At 43.9% G+C, this 21923-nt stretch overlaps 1 protein-coding gene across 5 annotated transcripts in view; it reads right to left on the bottom strand.

The window, feature by feature from the left end:
• Window positions 1-21923, bottom strand: part of scn8aa (sodium channel, voltage gated, type VIII, alpha subunit a) — a 63380-nt gene that overhangs the window by 23262 nt on the left and 18195 nt on the right. For 2 of the 5 annotated variants that reach the window (XM_058085754.1, XM_058085756.1), the window contains exons 6-18: window positions 21741-21832; window positions 18756-18977; window positions 18416-18479; window positions 18165-18306; window positions 14992-15198; window positions 14559-14840; window positions 8610-8924; window positions 7218-7353; window positions 6748-6986; window positions 5220-5393; window positions 4762-5118; window positions 4211-4684; window positions 1415-1532 (exon numbers count right to left, since the gene is read on the bottom strand). In XM_058085754.1, coding sequence (XP_057941737.1) covers window positions 1415-1532; window positions 4211-4684; window positions 4762-5118; window positions 5220-5393; window positions 6748-6986; window positions 7218-7353; window positions 8610-8924; window positions 14559-14840; window positions 14992-15198; window positions 18165-18306; window positions 18416-18479; window positions 18756-18977; window positions 21741-21832 — 2822 coding nt within the window. The remainder of the gene's footprint in view (window positions 1-1414; window positions 1533-4210; window positions 4685-4761; window positions 5119-5219; window positions 5394-6747; window positions 6987-7217; window positions 7354-8609; window positions 8925-14558; window positions 14841-14991; window positions 15199-18164; window positions 18307-18415; window positions 18480-18755; window positions 18978-21740; window positions 21833-21923) is intronic. The other 3 variants (XM_058085757.1, XM_058085758.1, XM_058085755.1) reach the window with 3 other exon arrangements.

Below are 21923 nucleotides of genomic sequence, written 5' to 3' on the forward strand. Positions count from 1 at the left end.
ATGATGTACTGTATCTTATACTTCAATTTAAACCACCAGTCTATGTTGAGATTTGTAGAACTGTCCCTATATGACCACGGTAACTGGAATTCTTCACCCAAATCCCATCATCAACAGGAATTGGGAATGTAATGGAATATGACAACTTTTGATTTTTTTTCCTGTATCATATTTGGATGAGCTTTTATAGATGAATAAATAAACCCGACTCATTTTTTGCCTCTTTAAAAAGGCAAGTGTTATTTTGAGGTTCAGCCCCATTGTTGTTGTCAGTCTAATGAATTGCAAGTGAAATTGCAGCCAATCTGTTATTTTATTGCATAGGACTGGGATGACCACTGGTTTTGCGATCACTTGTACAGAGCTGAAGATTTGGGCCCCCACAAAGCTAGGTTAGAATGCCCAACCAAGCACCAGAAACAGGAACCATCAAGGCTAAACATCAGACAAAGCGACCCGTGTGGCGAGCCAGCCATCAAACTCATGCAGGAACTACATGCCGCATGCAAGTACAAAGACAATCTGGCATTGCACTTCATTCTCACAAATGAGTGTTTTTCTTGTTGACGGGTAGCAGTGTTTTTAACTGAATTCCTGCATATGTACTAGCCTAATGATTTGTCACAATTTGACTATTTTATGACATACAGTATGACTGCAATGTCTGATTTATTGCAGGCAAAACTCAGAGGTGTCATTATTGTTGCTAGGTACTTATGCTTAAAGACTTATTATTTTTACTTTTAATGACTTCTTGTCCTGAACTACAAGATAACATCCGATTCATTGCAGGCCAAATCTCCCAAAGTCATTCTTCAGAGGAGGGCATATTGTCACTCGTCGCTTAGGTGTAATGACGAGTCACATGTAATGACTAGACGTTTGTTTCATTGTACTGGGCTGCAAAATACAGTTTTTTGACACTTTGTGTATAATGTTTTTGGAATATTTGCTTTTTTCTGTACTTATCCCTTAATCCTCTAGTGATCACAAATATTCCCAATATCAAGTCTGAAAATTTGAAAAGTCAGTCGTGGGTGCACTTTTTTTCTTTTATCAAATACGAAAAATCACAAATTTCCATCCGGTTCCAACAAAAGTTGATCAAAATATGACACAGGATTTTGGGTTTTCAAAAGTAGCAATCCCAATGAGCATGTGTTCACCTAAAAAAAACCCTGTCACATTCAGCGATAACATTACTCACATGATTATTATGTACAAATAGGTTGAGGGCATTCAGGGATTAGTGGTGAAAGAGAGGCAGGCAGAGATGATAAATAGCCGCCATGCTTGAGTGAGCCTTTATAATGAAACTGTCCTTCTCCCAGCTGCCTATCGTTTTCATTCCGCCCAAGGGAGTCTGGACTCTGTGGACTGGAGATAATGGGTGCCATGGGAGCAGTGGTCTCACCATCTGTCCAACATGGCTCGGGTTCCATGTATTCCTCCACCGTCTCCACCACCACCACCTCCTCCACATCTGGCTTGATGTCAATGGTGCTTCCCTCTGATGAGCTGGTGTCGTCCAGCTGCAAAGTCAAAGATGTTTTAAGCGTGAAAACACAGCAAAAACACAAACGTTTCTGAAACACACACATTTTATGAACGGCCTTTTAGGAAGTGTAAACATTATGTGATCTTCAAGAGAAAAATACCCTCAAGCCCATCACATATCCATATTGAAATTGACACCATAGCTACAATATTGAACACAAAACCAGTCACAATAAGTATCTATTTCATTCACGTTGCTCGCTGGGTCACAAATTACAATACAATGGTGTCTTGTTTTTGGTATTAATTGGTTCCAAAAGCTCAGACAAAAACCAAAACCTACAAAAATGGTCGTGCTAATGCTAATGTTAATGTCTTAATTGTACTTGAACATGAATCGTGTTACAATGTAATCAATCACATAATCAATTCCCAGTTCCACATGTCCAAAAGGAGTAGGAAGAAGCAAAGCTTATTAAATCCTACCCCCCCCCCCCCGCCCCATCTGTTGCAATACACGTATCATGTTTATTCCTGTATTCCAGGTGTAAGGTAGTGTAACCATGGTGATTTTCACAACCATAATAAATAATGATCATAGATTTCTTCTCTGGCTCTCAACGAAGGCGGTCGCATCTTTCCCCTCTCCTCCCTACCCCTTATCTTCCCTGCTTAGCGTCTTTGTCTTGCCTAGTCTCGTCTTATACTTCCTCAAGAGCCTCTCACTGCACTGCTCTCCAAAAACCTAAATCATGGAATTGATCAACTGATCTCTCCACGCAATTGACACGATCTTCTCGACGAGAAGCTCAGGTACGGGGGAACCTGCCTGCCCTGATGGAACGTTCACCGCTGGGTACGTGATGGACAGTTGGGGGAAGTGGAAGGTCATGTGCCTGGCGATTCTTTCTGTGGAGGACATCGAAGACGTCTACCTATTCGTCTGTTGGTGATTGGATTGGGCACTTTCCTGGTGTATCGCAAAATTCGTATGATGATGAAGGCAGCGGATCGAGGTGGCCCACAGCTGCCCATCGTGAATGATTTGGTGGGCAAAGCCGTTCACACACTGACTGTGACTGCCAATCACAACAAGGATGCCATCTTGGTGAAGATGCCTTTGCAAAAGCAGTTGGATCAATTGGGAGGCCAGAATGGACAATAGGGTGGTCCGGTCTATTGGAATGTGGCTGCCCGACCTAACCCAAACAATATTATTAATCTGGATTTCGGTGTCCCCACCATGGCTAACCAAGGTCGTGTTGTGAAAATAACTTCTCCCAAAGAGATTGCTGCAGCGGGACACTCTGACCCTCCTTCATTCCTTCATGGACACCTGGTGTTTCTCTTCTCTGGCCCACCACGGACTTCTCCATGGCAACTGCTATGTATCGCAATGACACCCTGCAAACTGAACTCCAGGTGGGTGGGGGAAGCGTCGCGGGCATCCACCCCCACCAAAAGCCTTTGTCGCTAATTCCCCCGGTGTGGGCATGACGGACCACGGCTTGCGCCGTAAGTGGCTGCAGGTAGCCGGGCTGGCCGCTGCTCGTATCGGCTATTTTCCCTTCGTGGCACTGGCCTTGTGTCTATGTGTGTGAACAATGTCTTTTACCTGCCGATTTGTATGCCGAGGTTTTTTTAACAGTCCCACACTGTACTCCTTCATCTAAGAGTCTAGTTTGGAGTTGTTGTTTTTCCCCTCCCCTCTCCTAGTGTTGCCCACCCGTGCAAATTTCCCCACTGAGGCAAAAATAAAGGCATATCATTCATTCATTCATCATTCATTCATTCATTCATCATAGATGTAACCATCAAAATGGTGATATATATAATAACAAATAAACACATCATGACTGGTTCAAGACTCCTTATCCTTGTATTTAGCAAAAATCAAGTGCTAGTATTGTTTCTTGAATGGTCTCATCCTTGTACATTGTTGGACTTCCTTAGCCAATCCATTCCATAGTTTGATTGCATATCCTGAAATGCTATGGCTTTTTAACGTAGTCCTCACATAGAAGTGCTTCAAATTAACTTCTTCCCTGAGATCATATTTCGATTGTATTGGATGACATTTTTAGCTAATAGGCTATTGTTAGCTTTATGTATCATTTTAGCTGTATTATTTGAGATTTTAGATGTATTATTTTAGAAATAAGGATTTTGTATGTTCTCTATAGGCGGCATTATGAATTATCCTTACTGATCTTTTTTGGGACATTTAGCCAGTGAAGATTGCTTTTATAGTTATTAGCCCAAATCTCCACTCAATAAGTAAGATATGGTAGAACCATTACATTTCTGATTGACAATCATCGATTATCATCTATTATTATCAAAGCAGGGTTTTAATATGACCATTTCTTCTCTGACCTTTCTAATGATTTCTTCTGTACTCCCTCCAGAACTAAAAGCAGTGGTATCATCCACAAATAATACCACCTTTAAGTCTTTTGTAATTTTATAGATGTCATTGATGTACAAGTTGAACAGTTTTGGTCCCAGTATTGACCCCTGGGGTACTCCAAACGTAATATTTAAACTTGCAGATGTGTGTTCTCCTAGCTTTACATATGGCTTTCTGTCACCTGAGTAGCTTTTCACCCAATTCAAGATTAATCCTCTGATTCTGAGTTATTTGGATGTCATGATTGATTGGATCAAAGGCTTTTGTCCATTTTAATGATGCATACTAAACAGAGGCACAAACCTCTTTGCTGTTTTCGTTGTCCGACTCGCTGCTGAAGTCCTCCGTATTAAGGTTCTCGAAATCCGACTCCCCGACAGCAATCGGCACACAGACGGTCAGGTTCGGGTTATGGATGAATGACATGTGGTCCTCATCAATCATATACTTGCCCACGCTGCTGCCAATGCCACTGGTGGTCCCATTACCATTCTTTGCATAGTCCAGATCTCGGTTGATGTCCACTCCAGTGTGGTTGGCAATGCAGTTGAGCTTCTTGTCATACATGTCGTCCAAAGGCTTCTGCTCATCCTCCATCGGCGGCTTCCTTAATAAACTGGCCACCAGCACACGCATTTTGGCTTTTATCCACGCAATACCTTTCTTGATGCGTATGACAGAAATCTGTAGGTTGTTGAGCTCCCCGTCGTCGTCCGTTGCAGCCAAGTTGTCAGCACTGAATGAGCTCAGCAGCAAGGCAAGGAACAGGTTTAACACCTTTGGACATGGAGCAAATGAAAAAGTTAAGCGGCAGATCTATCAGCATCATCTGAAAGTAGTCTCCAGACACTTACCACCAAGTTACCGATGACCATGACCATCATGAACACGATGAGGCACATGGCCTGGCCTGCCACCTCCATGCAGTCCCACATGGTCTCAATCCACTCACCACACAGCACCCGGAAGACGATGAGGAAGGAATGGAAGAAGTCGTTCATGTGCCATCGTGGCAGCTCACAGTCAGCGTCAATCTTGCACACGCAGTCTTTGTAACTTTTGCCGAACAGTTGCATGCCCACAACGGCAAAGATGAAGACGATGATGGCCAAGACTAGAGTCAAGTTCCCTAAGGCCCCCACTGAGTTACCGATGATCTTGATCAGCATGTTGAGAGTCGGCCATGATTTGGCCAGTTTAAACACTCTCAGCTGGAAAATAGCAGTAGGAAAGAAAATGATGAAAACATTAAAACATACAGCATATTTCCACGGGTTGTTTCAATAAGGGAGGACCTAAAATGAGTGCTTACCAATCGGAACGATCGCAGCACAGACAGGCCCTCGACATCAGCCAGAGCTAACTCAACTAAACTCAGTGTCACGATGAAGCCGTCAAAACAGTTCCACGCTTCTTGGAAGTAGTAGTAGGGATCCATCGCCACCAGTTTGAACATCATCTCCCCCGCAAAGATTCCGGTAAACACCTGGCAGCAGTGAAATGTTATGGTTGACATCATTCATTCTCTCAGTGTGCAACAATATGAAATGATAGCTAGTCCATTGACTGTGATTGGCCATTTGGCAAATATTGGTAATGCGGCTGGACTTGGCTTGGGGGACCGCAGGGTTCAAGATCCACTGAAGATGATAATATGGAACCAAAGACCTGGCTGCTGGAGAAATGCCAGTTTGCTAAGGTCACATCTCTCCTCAATGTGCAAACTCGAATTCCCCCCAGGGATCAATAAAGTATAGAATGAAATATAAAATAGGAATAGAACGGAGACATGGGGTCAGGAAAATATCATTGTTTTTTGAAAATATCCCTTCAAAAGGCGGACCCTAATAAATGATATTCTGAGCTCTGCTTTTTTGTAAGTTAACAGTATAAATCTAAAAAGGCGTTTCTTAAGGTAACACCTTGGAAAAACCCCATAAAAGGAGAACAAAAATCAACCGTAATGCCATGATGCTATCATTTCTACTGCACAGTAGTAGCACGACTCAGCTGACCACTAATCAGGTTGGTTCTACTGGCGTGGTTTTACCACAGGAAACTGAAAATGTAGTCGATACTCTTGAAAGCCTGGCTGAGCAAGTAGCAAAAACAGTACCTCACAGTAACTGGTTTTACAAATACAGTAGAAACTATCAAAAGTACATAGAGTAATGTTGTAGAGTAGGTATCATGCAGTAGAAACCAAGCATGTTTACTTGTTCTCATATGCAGATTTTTTATCTATTCCATGTGAATTAGCAAAATTTCCACTGAGACATTTTCTTGGGGACGCAGTACAATAGTCCAACTGCTGTTAACGATGGAAAATGTCATGTTGAATTAGCCAAGTTATGATTCAGGCAAGGAGATCGAAAAGACCTGGGGTTCATTCACTGCTTGAGCATATCTATGTGGAGATTGCATGTTCCGTGGGGGGGTGTTCTCCGGGTACTCCGGTTTCCTCCCCCATGCCAAAAACATGCTAGGTTAATTGGCCACTCCAAATTGTCCATAGGTATGAATGTGGGTGGGAATGGTTGTTTGTCTATATGTGCCCTGTGATTGGCTGGCCACCAGTCCAGGGTGGACCCCGCCTCTCGCCGGAAGTCGATCCTAGTAAGATGGATGGATGGATGGATGATTCAGGCAACATCTCGGAGTGGCTCATCGATCAAGTTTCCTGAAATATTAATGCAGCCTCCCACTAGCCAGCCAACCAGCAGAGAGACAAGCTGGTTTCACGACGGCAACACATAAGCACATCCTCCCCACCGGTGCAGGGAAGCGGGTGTAGAGGTGGGGGTAGGGGGATAAAGGTGTGCTTGTGAAGGAACACTTACCAGATTGCCCACAGACAGCATATGTTCAAAGTCGGGGGTCATTGGGTAATGCTCCATAGCCATGAAGAGCGTGTTGAGGACGATGCAGATGGTGATGGCCAGGTCCACAAAGGGATCCATGACAATCAGGTTGACAATCTCCTTGATCTTCAACCAAGTGGGGGAGCATTCCCATATGAGGAATGTGTTAGAAAACTTATACCAGCACGGCGGACACTTGCGCTGAGATTCCTCCAGTTCTGAAGACATAGTGTGGACAAATGTCACAACCAAACGTACTTGTGGGATTGAAGCCAACTGCATGCAAAGGTGTTGAATGATCAAATAATTGTATGTATGTATCTGATATTGCTGGGTTATGCAAAGCAGATAAGCAGGAACTTCATGTCAAACTAACCAACCCATGAGAGCAGCCCTAGTGAAATCATAGTGAGAAAGCAGGTTAAAAAGCTGGGTTAAAGTGGCAGTACCCTCCACTAGTGTGTTGGTAATGACGCTCATGACACTGTTGGCCCGCTCTTTCCGCCCAAAGGAGGTATTGAGCTGGTCCACAGACACCATCAGGGAGCCCGACAGCTTCTTCTTCACCTCAACCTCAGTAGTTGGCTGTCAGGAGGAGAGGAAGAATCAAGCACCCATGGAGAGGACATGAACACCATCCCACATTGCCACCGGTGGCGGGCGGAGGGAAGTGCACAACAGCATTGCAGTAAAAAGTACTGTAGTTCAGGTTCAGATTACTGTGGGCAGGCATCGGGGCATGTTGAATTCATTTGTCTCAGTGCCGGTTAAGGGACGTGTTTTGGATGCTGGAAATGCATGCAGTAAAGTTCAGGACTTTTAATAGTTTGTAAAATTATGTTTTACTGCTTATACAAGGATTTATTTACAGGCCTTTTATGCAATCGGTAAGGCATTACTGCATTGCAGTATCATCTTTCGCTCGTTTACCACTTACTATATTTGACTATGCTTTAAATAGCAAAACTTGAAAAGAGAAAATGGAAGCGAGTGGTTGATGTCAGTCCAGTCGTCATGCATGAGCATGCTCCAAGTCAAAGAGGAGGAGATTCTACAGACAACATAGCCATCCTTCTACTTACTAGTCATGCTTTTCTGCTTGGAGCTACCATGCTAACGACCATCACACTACTAATTCAATGTTGTAAAGTTAATCTAAGAAATTTAGGAAAACAGAGAGAGGTCAGGACAAACAGGAACAGCAGCCCTCCTTTGTTTCTTCATTTGGATTATTTATCATGATCAAGGCCTAATAGGATGGTGGTTGTGGTTCTTCCATCTCCATATGTGAACTATGCGTTAGGGAAGCAGTAAAAATGTTTCTGTGCTGTCTCCTCCACCACCTACTGTAGAGCTACCCACACAGGCCTGCAGAGCCCCTGAATGCCTGGAGGAGGAACATTGAAATAGTGGAAAGTGGAATAAGGAATTGTGTTTTGTCACTAAATTGAGAAGCAATAGAAGAATAATGGTCAAAAAATGTCTGTTTTCATGACACTTTGCCAAAGTATTTGTGAACCTTACACTAACATTCACATCAATTAGCCCAAGCCAGAACATGCCTGGAGCTCAGTTTTACTAACTGGTTTTACTAACCTATCCAATGTAGCGCTACCTTCAGTGTGTACAACCAGATGTACGCAATGTACGGTGTGACTTCATCCTGTGCTTAACTATGGAGGGCAGCATACACTGCAGGCGTTGAGGGAGGGGGAAACGGGCGGGGCGAGCGCTGAGCCAAGAGATACATACGACTTGCAAAGATGACAGATCAGAAAGAAAGGAACGAACGAGAGGGGGGGGGGCCATGCCTAGATTGGTCTACTCATTGACTTCCTTACGCTGTCGTCAGTGGCTGCCTTATCTATTTTCACCTCAGGCAGAAGGCGTCCACCGGGCCCGGGGCCGATGAGGGACACGACGCCGTTGCAATCCACCGTGCTGTTCCTCTTGCCGTGGTAACCACTGTAGCTGCTCCGCCGGTACGGGCTGAAAAGGGAGCCCCGGCGCTCCTCGCACTCCTCCACCGTGCTGTGTTCATCATCAGCAAACTCATTCTCTGAACCCACGTCCTTTCCGCGGCCCTTGAAACTGAAGATGCTGCTCTTGCTGTTGTGGCGGGACAGGAAGGGCGATCCAGGTATGCTGAGAAGGGACTAGACAAGAGAAAGAAGAACGTAAATGGTTGATAAGGACATATGGCTACTTCTAAATTTCAAGCAGGATAATCAGTTGGCTTATCAGAAGGAAGGTCAGTGCTCTGTGCTTGCAAGGTCCAAAAACGTTCACGTTAACATTCATGGAAGTCTTTCAATTACCCACTGGTGTGAATACGAGTCTTATCAGTCCTGTGTTTTACAGGCAATTGATTCATTGGCAAGTTACAGTGCGCTATGATGTCACAACATTTAACAAAGAGAGGCTGGGATAGGCTCCTGCATGAATGGATGGGTCATTGTGTTTTAGGAAATTGAATGTTCACTTCTCCCAGAGGAGACACGTTCTGCTGGAGCAGTCATGTGACTACATAAACAAGAAGACGAAAATTGGGTCAGCGATATCTGACGCTTGCTAAGGTCACACAGAATAGCCAAAATAAGACTGGGGAGGTTCCACCCTCGGCCATCTCTGTGTGGAGCTTGCATGTTCTCCCCGTCATTCCGAAAACATGCTAGGTTAATTAGCCACTCCAAATTGTCCATAGGTATGAATGTGGGTGGGAATGGTTGTTTGTCTATATGTGTCCTGGGATTGGCTGGCGACCAGTCCAGGGTGTACCCCGCCTCTTGCCCCAAGACATCTGGGATAGGCTCCAGCACCCCTGTGACCCTTGTGAGAATAAGCGGTAGAAAATGAATGAATGAAGATTGGGGAGCTCCCAACTATCGATCCAGATTGGAATAAAAGCTCAGAGTTCAGCTGGACCAGTTATTTTGGCAACCGTCACTGCTGATTTGGAAGAAATATGTCACATTACGTAAGCCTGCATGTCTTGTTTTGCTGTTTGGTGAATCCCCCACCCCCCACCCCCCACTGTACACAACATGAGAGCTGGCGGAGCCAACGTGAGGCCTTTGCAAAGCTGCAGAATTGCACCTTCTGAAACATTCATGTAATCACTGTGAATTATTCAGCACCTGGACATGTGCTTGAACACGTCTGGCCACTATACTGGTTGTTCCTGTTGGCCACATCACACTGTGACTGCACTCCAATATGAAATACCAATCATTTGAAGTCATATTTTCCTGTGGCCACATTATTCATCTGCAATCAGGAGCCACTTGACATGCAATACAACATCTGGAACAACACAATAAGACCTTTTCGTCTGAACACTTTCAGTGTTTCCCTCATACTGTACTTTCAATAAAAACACGCTTGGCAACACCAAAATACATTCATGTATTTGATTACTTCTGAGATGGATTCATTATTTTGGATTCATTCATTTATTGAATTAATTAGAGAAATTGTTGTTAAATTCCATCACATTAGACAGATAAGCCTCTATCAGACTGAGATCCTGTAAAACTGGGGCATGAAGAGCAGTAAATAGCAAATCCAGCAGTTACTGACCTGTACCGTTCCCCAGGGCGTTCCCCAGGGCGTTCCCCAGGGCGTTCCCCAGGGCGTTCCCCAGGGCGTTCCCCAGGGCGTTCCCCAGGGCGTTCCCCAGGGCGTAACCTTGCATCAAATCTTTGCCTTTTTATTTATTGAATCATTTACTTTTTTAAAAGGACTCAGGGTCATTTGGTATGCCTGTATTAGAAATACACTGGGATAGTTTACACTGTAAATGCCATCATTCATTCATTCATTCATTTTCTACCGCTTATCCTCACAAGGTTCGCGGGGGTGCTGGAGCCTATCCCAGCTGGGTACACCCTGGACTGGTGGCCAGCCAATCACAGGGCACATATAGACAAACAACCATTCACACCCACATTCATACCTGTGGATAATTTTGAGTGGCCAATTAACCTAGCATGTTTTTGGAATGTGGGAGGAAACCGGAGTACTCGGAGAAAACCCACGCATGCACTGGGAGAACATTCAAACATCACACAGAGATGGCCGAGGGTGGAATTGAACTCGGGTCTTTGAGATGTAAGGCCTGCATGCTAACCACTTTTGGCCCTCTTGGCTTTTCTGATCCTCAATTTACCTTGGTGTATAATTTGCACCATTCATTCATTTTCTACCGCTTTTTCCTCACAAGGGTCGCGGGGGTGCTGGAGCCTATCCCAGCTGTCTTCGGGCGAGAGGCAGGGTACACCCTGGACTGGTGGCCAGCCAATCACAGGGCACATATAGACAAACAACCATTCACACCCACATTCATACCTATGGACAATTTGGAGTGGCCAATTAACCTAGCATGTTTTTGGAGGAAGAGATGGCCACAGAGATGGCCAAGGGTGGAATTGAACTCGGGTCTTTGAGATGTAAGACCTGCGTGCTAACCACTTTTGGCCCTCTTGGCTTTTCTGATCCTCAATTTACCTTGTGTATAATTTGCACCAATTTGTATAATTTTTTTTCAAAGCGGGCACGATCGTGCATCAGTCACTGACAGTGTTTTTTTGGCTGCTTTTTTCGGGTGATTTGGCTGGTGATATAAAGTCAGTTGATTAAGCAATATGAGTAAAGCAAAGTCAGTTTCCATCAACTTGGTCTGAAGACTAATTTTAAATAAGTCTTTAGTCATTTGGGGTTGAAAACATGCCTAACCTGATTTATACCAGTTAAGTCAAATTTGAAAAAAATAACCGCTTCGTATTAGTAAACAGTCACATCCAAACAGCAAAAAAATCCAAAAACATGAGCAACGCATTTCCACAATGTATAGTGTCCGCGAGGCCAAACTCCTAATGGACACCATCATCTTCCGTCCCCCATCTCCTAAGTCTGAACCAATTACTCATCCAGCCTCTCCTACTGCCTCTACTGAAAGTCCATCTGTGCTCGACGTCACTCCTGTTGAAGAGGTTGCTCCTGCCGCCTCTGCTGTCCTTACGACGGTTCCCAATGCTGCCAGCGCCTGGTCCAAGCAGGGAGGTGAATCTAAGTCCTTGGCGACCTCTGCTGTCGCATCTCCTGCCCCACAGTGCCTTCCTGCTCCCCTCACTTCGGCCCCTTCAGCTCCTGTGTTGCCGCCACCCCTCCCGGCTCCGCTGTCGACCTCGTTCCCTGCTTCCTCATAATCTCTCATCCTCTATTTCCTTCGACTACTGTGATAGTTGGGGACTCCATGATTAGGAACCTTCGCTTCTTCAACGCCATAACATACTGCTTTCCAGGAGCCACTGTCCACGTCATCCCTATCATCCACGCAATGCTTTCTGACATTCTGAAGAAATCTCTCCCTCCTTCCATCCAAAGAATAATGATACATGTTGGTTGTGTTGATGCATCCTGCCGACAGTCTGAAATGACCAAAGCACTTACCAAATCTCTCTCAGTTCCTTCGCAATACTGGCAAGTACGTCTTCATCAGTGGCCCCCCCTCGCATCTTCAGCCATATTCTCTTGCTCCACACACGACCAACACTTTCTCCCTTAATTACATCTACAATTTTAACCTTTTCGGGCGTAGGGACGGCCTCCACCTTAACAAGCTGGGAAACCGAATTGGTCCAGCTACCCAAAATTTTCATAAAAAGAAAACATCAAATAAAGCCAAATAAGATGTAAGGGCATTTAGATCAATAATACTAATATCTTCGCAAGAGTTGGACAGGACAAAAAAACTATTTAGAGTATGCCAACTACACCCTCTGGCTTCACCTCACAGGACACTGGCAATCAAACAACTAGCTTGCCAACTCCAGTCACAGATCATCACCTAACTTAACCATACGGGTATTTACCTCTTTTTGGTCAAGCAACAATGAAAAATTGTGTTTTGTCCGCCTTTTAGTACTCTTTGAGTACTATTTCCGCGGTTCTGTTGTCTACACCCATACCAAACATACAGCAAAGTCAACATAGAGACACCACTATGTACATCTGTGCAATACTTTGTTTTTATACTCAGTATAGTTACTCCAGACTCCATTCACTGTGCAATATCCGATCAACCTCCATGTGCAATATTAAGATTCTAAATACAATATATTAAGTTCTATGTGAAGTACTTCTATAATGCCTCATATTAACTCACTAGCAAGATCTCATAGTGTATAGACTGATCATATATCTTATCTTGTTTCATATTATCTGCATACTGTATTTGTATATAACTCTGTTGATTTGTTAATACTTGGGTTGTTTATATTGTTGATTTTTTTATATTGTGTATTTTGCACTGCTTAACTGATTCTGTACTCTTGCTGCTGTGCAATGCAAATTTCCCCACTGAGGGACGAATAAAGGCACATCTTATCTCTTATCTTATCTTATAGAGAAAGTGGTTTGGTAAATGGTCTTTCACTTGTATAGCGCTTTTACCTACTGATGAGGCAACATCAGGACCAACTGATGGTTCAGTATCTTGCCCAAGGATACTTCGGCATGATCACGGTAGGACAGAGGATCGAACCCACAACCTTTAGGTTGGGAGACAACCACTCACACCAACTGAGCCACACCGCCCCTCATATGATAATACATAGGGAGCTGCATAATGGTCATGAACGAGTATCCGTTATGGATAATGCATTTTAGCTGGAAACCAGTATGAAAGTAGTACATTATCCGTATTTGTGTTTGAAGAAAATGCTCATTATGTATTCACTGTGATTGGCTGGTCACATACAGTGACCACCTCTGCCGAGACCTCAAGCAGCAGCCACAGCAGCAGGAGCTCAGCAGTCCCTCGTACACGGTGCAATTGCGAAGTTGAAAGTGGCTCGCCGTTTGTCACAATGCCTCCACTTTGTTATCTTTTCTTCAGCTCGTCTATTTTGGTTTATATCTAAAGTTACTTGGTAAACCTGTTCCGTAATATGCTGTGCAGCTCTTAACAGTGCTGTACAGACCTGCATTGACTGGCCACAACATTAGGTACACTTGATGCCGCACAAGCATTCTGCATGTATAGCTAAAATATGACTAAAATATGACTAAAATATTACATCCCTCTCAATACGTTGCAGTCTGCACCTTGCAACCTTGAACTTGTTTCATAAAATACATGCTGTTTTTAACAGGACAGCGGGCGCGACCGTGCATCAGTCACTGACAGTGGGGGGTTTGGATTCCGTCTGCTCTGGTGATATAAAGTCAGTTGGAAAACTGCTTGTATTACTGAATAGGTGCTTTTGACAAAAATACAGTCAGCAAGACTGACACATTATTGTTATGTTTATTGCCATGTTTGCATGAATCACCGACTTCACAATAATTACAATATATATAAATATTGAAGGCCACTCCAAATTGTCCATAGGTATGAATGTGGGTGGGAATGGTTGTTTGTCTATATGTGCCCTGTGATTGGCTGGCCACCAGTCCAGGGTGTATATATATATATTTTTTCACACCCCCCCCCCCCCCAATATGAAATACTAGAGAAACTGATAATATGTATTCATGTATCTGTACTGTAGAGACTGAACGTGAAACTGAAACCAGGAAAATGACACAATTGAGAGCATACACACGTATTCAGGAGTCTTGTTGGTAGGTCTGTATTAAAATGAAAGCCCCCCCCAATCCCACAATCAGAGTTGCACAACGATGTCCACTGCCGTGTCTGGAGTGATGTATAAAATAGCTCTGTTATGGTGTCGATGCAATACAAAGGTGGTACATTGCCAGAAAACGACACAAGATGTTTTTCTTACCTGGTTCATAATGGAAGACTTTCGCCCCAGGCGGTTATCAGGAAAACGGAAGCGGCTCCTCTTGCTACCGTCGTCTGACTCAGACTTGACAAACTTCTCACTGTCACCTTTCTCCTTTTCTTGCTCCTTCTGCCGCCATTTCTTCTTGCGGTTGCGCCGCTCTTTGGCACTCTTGGAGCTGAGCTTGGACATCTCCGAGGAGCTGCATGAGAGGCGCCCTCCTCCATCGTCCTCTACTGCATCCTCTGAGACTGTTCCCGCCGAGGTTGCCATGGCTGCAGTCTAACAATAAACATAAACACAACAGGAATGACGACTTCATACAGGGTGCCCAAATTTTGTACAGAAACATTTAAGGTTGTTGGTTGGTTTTTCAGTAACACAGTAAATTTGAAAATTCATGGCTATTTGGTGACATGCGAATACAGCTTACTTGAGCATCTTCCTGTTGTTTCTTGAGCTGCTCCAGCATGGCCTTGAACTCCTCCTCCTTCTGCTGAGCCTCCTCCATGGTGGCCTGGTTCTGCTCCTCATAGGCCATGGCCACCACAGCCAAGATCAGATTCACCAAGTAGAAGGAACCCACAAAGATCACCAACACAAAGAAGATCATGTAGGTCTTCCCTGCGGCCCTCAGGGTCTGTGGGGAGAATAAATAGGAAGGGGAAGAGAGATGGGAAGGGGGAACGCTTGATTAGAAACTAAACGTAACATATTTCCTAACATTGTGGGACATACAAAGGACAACAAAACATATCACCTTTCAACCAGTCTGTAGAAAAACATGCATCCACACTTAGGGCTGGGTGATATATTGATATTTTAAAAAATATCGATATTTCTTTTAAGCACGATATCAATAGCCATAGAGAGATAGACTGGATGTGATGCGGGGGTCTCATGTTGAGTGCAGGCTAGTTAAGGCAGCTCCGTGTCTCCGGCGGCATTTTTAGTGTTTAATAGTACTTATTACATAGTACTTACTACTACTACTTACTATAGTACTTATTACTTCCTTATTGTTTTTGTGTCATAGCGACCCCTTAATCAAGTATGCCGCTATGGATGTTCATCTTATTACGTTTGACACTCGGGAGCAGCTATTAGCTTCGAGCATCCCGCTTCACTATCCCTGCGGAAGTGGAGTGAATAGTGAAAAAGACCGTATAAAGGTTGCTGTATAAAGATGGTATCAACCATGGTTACCACCTGTAGTCATGGGGAACGTGAAATGGAAACGCTAACGGTGCTAACATGGCTGCAAAGACTTTTTCTATATTTTTTTTACAAAGGGGAATATGCTATTTTATTTCAGTGGCTATTTTTCTATAATAAAACTTTACATTCATATTTGGCTTTGACTTGTGTCTAAATTCAGTTTATAGAGTAAAATATCAGGATATACGGTATCATATATCGATATGCTACCTAAATATATCAGAATATGAGTTTTGGTCCATATCGCCCAGCCCTCCCCACACTGAAGAACTAATGTGGCTGCACAATGTCTTAAAGACATGGTAGAAAATATTGATAGGAGGGCTGCTGTATGGAGCTGAATGTCAGCAAAGTCATGAGCAAAAATAGAAAGTCAGAGCTGGGATGTTCCCGTCATGTCTCATCTCCCTCATTGGCTGATCTTGCACACTTAATATTTTATATTTCCTTCCACTTCCATGTGGAGGCAATTCTGCCATTTCAGAGCGCTATTGTGCAGACAAACAAACAGACAGACAGTATGGCAGCAATCCACTGGAGGTGAACAAACTGATTTACCATTTTTCGGACGTACAAACTACATAGAGTACATAAGACTGTGTAATCTTAAAAGGGACTGTGTGCAACTGGTTCCCAGCTGCCTCGAAGACACCAACATACAAATGTGCTGCAATCATTATTTCCTGTCCTCTTCCTGCTTGGAGTAAGTCAAGTACAGTAAAGTCTCGTTATATCGATATCGGTTATATCGAAGTACTGCTTATTACGATACTATTTTCATTTCCCGGCAAATTTATAGTCTTTTATGATATAATTAGTTCCGGTTTACGATACCCGGTTATTATGATAATCCGGTTACTACGATGCCCTTTTCATCTCCCGCCAGGCAATTTGGTCTGCTTATAGCGATACAAAAGCATCTTAAAGCTGAATCAATATTTGCTTAAGGATTTCAATCTGTAAACGGCGTATTGTTTGATTTTCGGCTAACACCGTTTCGGCTTTTCCACCGACGGACGGTAATTAATATGAGGTAAGTATTAAACAATCTTTTGAAGTAAAGGAGTAAATATTTGTATAATTTAGAGGGAAGATTCAGTGAATAGACTTAGTGTTTTCAGATGTGTTCAATATTCTTGGCACTAGCTTTACTGATAAATTATGAAAGTAAACTTACGGTTGTTGCAGGCATGTGTTTGGCCAGCTATGTGGGGCGGGTTGAGCATGACCTGTGAACCAGGAAGTGGGGGAATCGGTGTGTGTGCTGTGCTCTGGTGGTGGAGGTGTGGAAAATAAAGTTGACTGGAAGCAGCCGTTCGCCGTGTTCTTTTCCTCTGCCTAAGTCAGGCCGCCCCTTACCACGGTTTGGGGCTGAACACACTGACAGGTAACAAATGTTTATGGTTTTGTCTGCTGAAGTGTGAGGATTTTGCATTGGTTGAATTTTGGAAAAGAAATAGTCATTAAAAAAGTGTAAAGACGTTTTTATTTAATGCATAAGTTTATTTTTCACTTCACTACAGTACAAAAGCATGCTAGATACGCAATCCATGAACTCAAGGAGAAAATTACATGCCATATCAAAGATCCGCCCACTTTTAATGCAGTTCGGCGCAGGAACGGATATATTGATAGTCCGGTTATATCGATATTTTTTCCGATTCCCGAGAATATGAATATAACGAGACTTTACTGTATGCCAACATTAACACATGCACATGCATTAGTTATGTTTGTTGTCAAGGATGTCGATTTGGCAAAGTGTAGCGCCCCACAGTAGCCATCGTTGAACATGCAGCCCATCATAGCAACATGAATGTAAACTGTTGGCCACCTCTCTGAGGCTTTGTGTGCCAATCAATCAGTCAATCAAACACAACAACAGCTATCTAATAGCGGTCACATTCATACATTCAAAACAGAACCAACTGAAATCTCACATGAGCAAGCACTTGGCGAGGAAAGGCAAGGAAAAACTCCCTCCGGGGAAAAAACCTTCAACAGAACCCGGGCTCTGTGACAAGTTGGGTTAAAGTAGAGGGATGGATGGTAGATCAAGCCAGAGGTCTTGGTCTTAGTCCCAGGAACACAGAGGAGTGTCTCTGATACAGTTCAGCGTATCAGGGGTCACTCCCAACTATATACTTATAGCAAATGCTATGCTCTTAGCAAAGAGGTTGAGTTGAGTTGACTTTTAAATAGGGAGAGGGTGTCTACCCTCGGATAGAGTGGGAGAGATGGTTCTCCAACAGAGGAGCCTGATAATGAAATGCTCTACCTCCCGTTCTTCTTCTAAAACAAGGAATAATTAGACTCCTGTGCTGTTGTAGCTTCTTTGTCATCAGCCTCCAGCTGAAATGAGGATTAAGGAGAACATGTCCACCTTACCAGCATGTAGAGGTTTTCCCAGAAGTCCTGTGTCATGAGTCGGAAGAGAGCCAGGAAGGCCCAGCCAAAGCTGTCAAAGCTGGTGTAGCCGTAGTTTGGATTCCTCCCAGCTTTCATGCACGTGTAGCCCTCCGGGCAGCGGCTGACGGAGGGAGGAAGGGAATGACTCAGGACTATTTACTTGCCATCTCATTGCAGGCATCTAGACAGACAAAGTCGGGTATTGGTAGACAGGGCAAGACGACACTCACCCAGAGTCTGAGCTGTTCCCACAGAGAAGAGCGTCTGGCTGGCCAGGCAGGAAGTAGAAGTTTGCTTAAGGGGATACACAAAAGAGGCCCAATGAGTCATTCCAGTCATATTCTATTGCATTAGAGTTTGTTTATTCTACAAAATGTCCGTCAATTATTTCAGGCCACTTTCTACCTTCATCCTGCTCATGCATCTTCAATTCAGCTCATTTCAAAACAATTCTTTTTGTTTCCCCGATGCCAAAATGACATATTGTTTTCTTCTTCCAGCATATTGGCTGACTCATACTTGGAGTTTGCCACGCCAGCTCACTGCCAGCACAGCCTGGCCACCACTCACTATTGTTCATGATGTACTCGTCCCAGTCAAAGCTGCTGCTGCCGTTGGGCGGGTAGCTCTCGGTGATGTTGATGGGCCAGATGACACACTTGTGGCGCAGGTTTCCCATGAATAGCTGCAGGCCGATGAGTGCAAAGACGCTCAGGCAGAAGACGGTCAGGATCATCACGTCCGAAAGCTTCTTGACAGATTGGATGAGGGCGCCCACGATGGTCTTCAGGCCTGGGGGGGAGACATGCACACGCACGCAAAGCACAACCAGATGATGTAGGGGCAGGTCACCCACTTTTGACTAAGGGCAGCTGGGTATCGTCTTCTGTATTATAAAGCATTTATATATATATTCTATAGTATATTCTATAGTACAAATGTACTGACATGTCATCTTTATGTATGGAATGTACTGACTTTCTGTGGAAAGGAGATCCCAATAAATCATGTTATCATTTTATTGTAAGCAGTAATTGGTAGAGTCATTTATTATTAATAAATCTATACATTTGCAGCAAAAATGGCAGGTAAGATACAACTTTAGAAAAAAAATGAACAATAAATACTTAAGAGCCTTCCCACTCTTTTCAAAAGGAGCAAAACACAATTTGTTTTCTTTTTGTTGCCAATGACGGATTAAGTGAAAGAGAGGGGGGAGGCTGCAGCAAAGTGAGAGGGAAGCCAAAAGAGAAAGAGCACAGCAGCACAACACGGGGCCATGGTGGGATGGGGGGGGCACAGCAGGGTGGGGGACTAGAAACCAACATGCAGGTCATTTAAACTCCAAGGCTGAACACAACAGTTCAATGCCAGTGCCGTGTGGGGACACTTTCTTGAACTGCCTGGTGTGAGGTGTCTTGAGTAACTCCATAGCGCGACCCTGCAGTCTGTCTCATCCACACTTGGACTAAAGACGGGTCACGTTACCTTCAATCCTCTGGCAGCGTTCGCATGGGCCCACCGGGAAGTGGGCTATGGCTAATGTGGGAATAAAGTTTTTACTACTTCAAAGCACTTCCTTTTATTTATTTGTAAAGTTTTTCACCTGTTTCATCTTGACATGAGCTACATGAGGTCCGTCCATCACGTTGTGGTTGTGCTTACACTATAACTTTATAAGCATGGGGGGGGGGGTTCCACGACCCCTTCAAGAAACACTAGCATGCCAACTTCCTCTGCATTAGCAAGAGGATAAAACTTTGAAGTATGAAGCAGTTGGCTGAACACACCTAAGTGAAAGAGGAGTGATTTGGTTTGGGCTAGGATGCTAGCCTAAGCCTCGATTATGCTATTTGCGGTCACGATGCTGTCCACTCAATCCCCGTGTTGATCCTTATGTACTGTCGCTCTTTGTCGGGGTTCAGTGCTTGATGTGTCGTCATCTTCCAATCATCTTCCTCGGGGAAATCCTCTTTCTGGAAAGTCAAGTCAGTGATCAACCTCAGCACTCATCAACTATTTAGCTTGTTGGTCTCCAAAAGCCAGTCCATAGTCCATATGTTCCAACAGTCGTTGTTGGGAGTAGCCAACGTCACCAACACTGTTACTGCTTTGCTACTCGAATTAATGACTATTGCTAACATTACCATTACCATTAGCAACATGTGTGGTGTTGTCACATGTTACCATGTTATCTAACAGCTCATATAGATCATATCATCAGACATCACAAATGACGCCACCAATGGCGGTTGTAAGTAAATCTAATTTCATCAATGCCACTACAAAGCTGACAGTTTTAAACCAACTGATGATGACCATTATCAAGGAGCAAATCTGAAATTAGCAAAAATTCAATTAGCAGGAAGCTAACTAGCCAAATGGGTGATGAGGGCCAAGGTTGCGTTCTGATTACACTGTCCCTCACGTTACGATATCACACGGCCACTACACACCCAACCCCGACGAGGAGCTATGAAAGGATCAAGGCGGCATCAGAGGGGATGGCGAAGCATAAACCTGGCTTACGTGTGCTGACTTGCTCATTCTTCATTTCCATCGTAGGATTCATAAATAATCCATCTAAGGCCAAGACCAGGAATAGTTGAATCCTGTACTCCCTATACCGTGTATCTCACCGTAGCGACAGAAGTGGTATAGACATATTTGTAAACGTGTGTTTCCTTGTCAGGCTGTCTACAGGAAGCAGGACATCTTCAGGACATGGCTAGGTAGATCACCCATTCCATTTGCATCCAGCATCTACAACCGAGCACACTGATTCTTTTGTTTGTGTCTAGAGGTTGTAAAAAGGAGAAAGGAAATCAATAATCAAAGAACCAAAGAAGAACCAAAAGGAGGGCAAATCAAACTTCCAATGCCATTTGTCAGCCAAGCTCTTGGTGGGTTATTATTGGAAAGCAAGTGACTGAAAAGCATCATGCAGCATAAGATATGTTGGCAATCTAGGCTTGGCAGTCTTCATACATTAAGATCTCCATGACTTCTCAGCATACATACATATAAACACATCTACATATATACATAGTATCTACGTGTATAAGGGGGCCACTATGGTCTCCTACATTCAAGTGCAGCAAAATGACTGAGCCTTTTATTTCACTTTCATTTATGATAAAGACTAGACATCTAAGACGCTGTTCTCTATCCTTATCTGGTCAAAAAGATCAGCATGGATCTTAGATCAGTTATCTTGGCTAAAAAAGGGCGTGTGCTTATTGGGAAAAGCCAGTGAAAGGAGCTATTTTAGAAGAGAGACGCAGCTGCCTTGGAAACCAGCCTCATAATGAGAGCTACTGGGGCAGCGAGGGGGGGGGGGAGACACGTGGGGGGGGGGGGGCCCAAAGGAGACTGCAAAGCCTATCAAAAATGTATTGGTACCATTTTTGATAATTTTGGAGGAGAAAAAGAACCAAAACAAATGGCTATATCCAATTCTTTTGCTGCTGCTTAAATGATAACCGTAACCATAACAATAGTGAGTAGAAAAGAAAGGGTGAGAGGATCAGCCTTAGTGTTTAAACGGAGTCTCACCTGGAATCACAGAGATAGTTTTCAATGCTCGGAGAACTCTGAACGTTCTCAGCGCAGATACATTGCCCAGGTCCACAAACTCTGTTATATATCTGAAATAGGGGAAGGATCACACACAGAACAAACACGATGACAAAAACCACACACGGCAAGAGCACAACACCACCGAACCAGGAGGAAAAA

The sequence above is a fragment of the Doryrhamphus excisus genome, chromosome 10 (genome assembly GCF_030265055.1).
Source record: "Doryrhamphus excisus isolate RoL2022-K1 chromosome 10, RoL_Dexc_1.0, whole genome shotgun sequence".
In the NCBI taxonomy this organism is placed as follows: Eukaryota; Metazoa; Chordata; class Actinopteri; order Syngnathiformes; family Syngnathidae; genus Doryrhamphus; species Doryrhamphus excisus.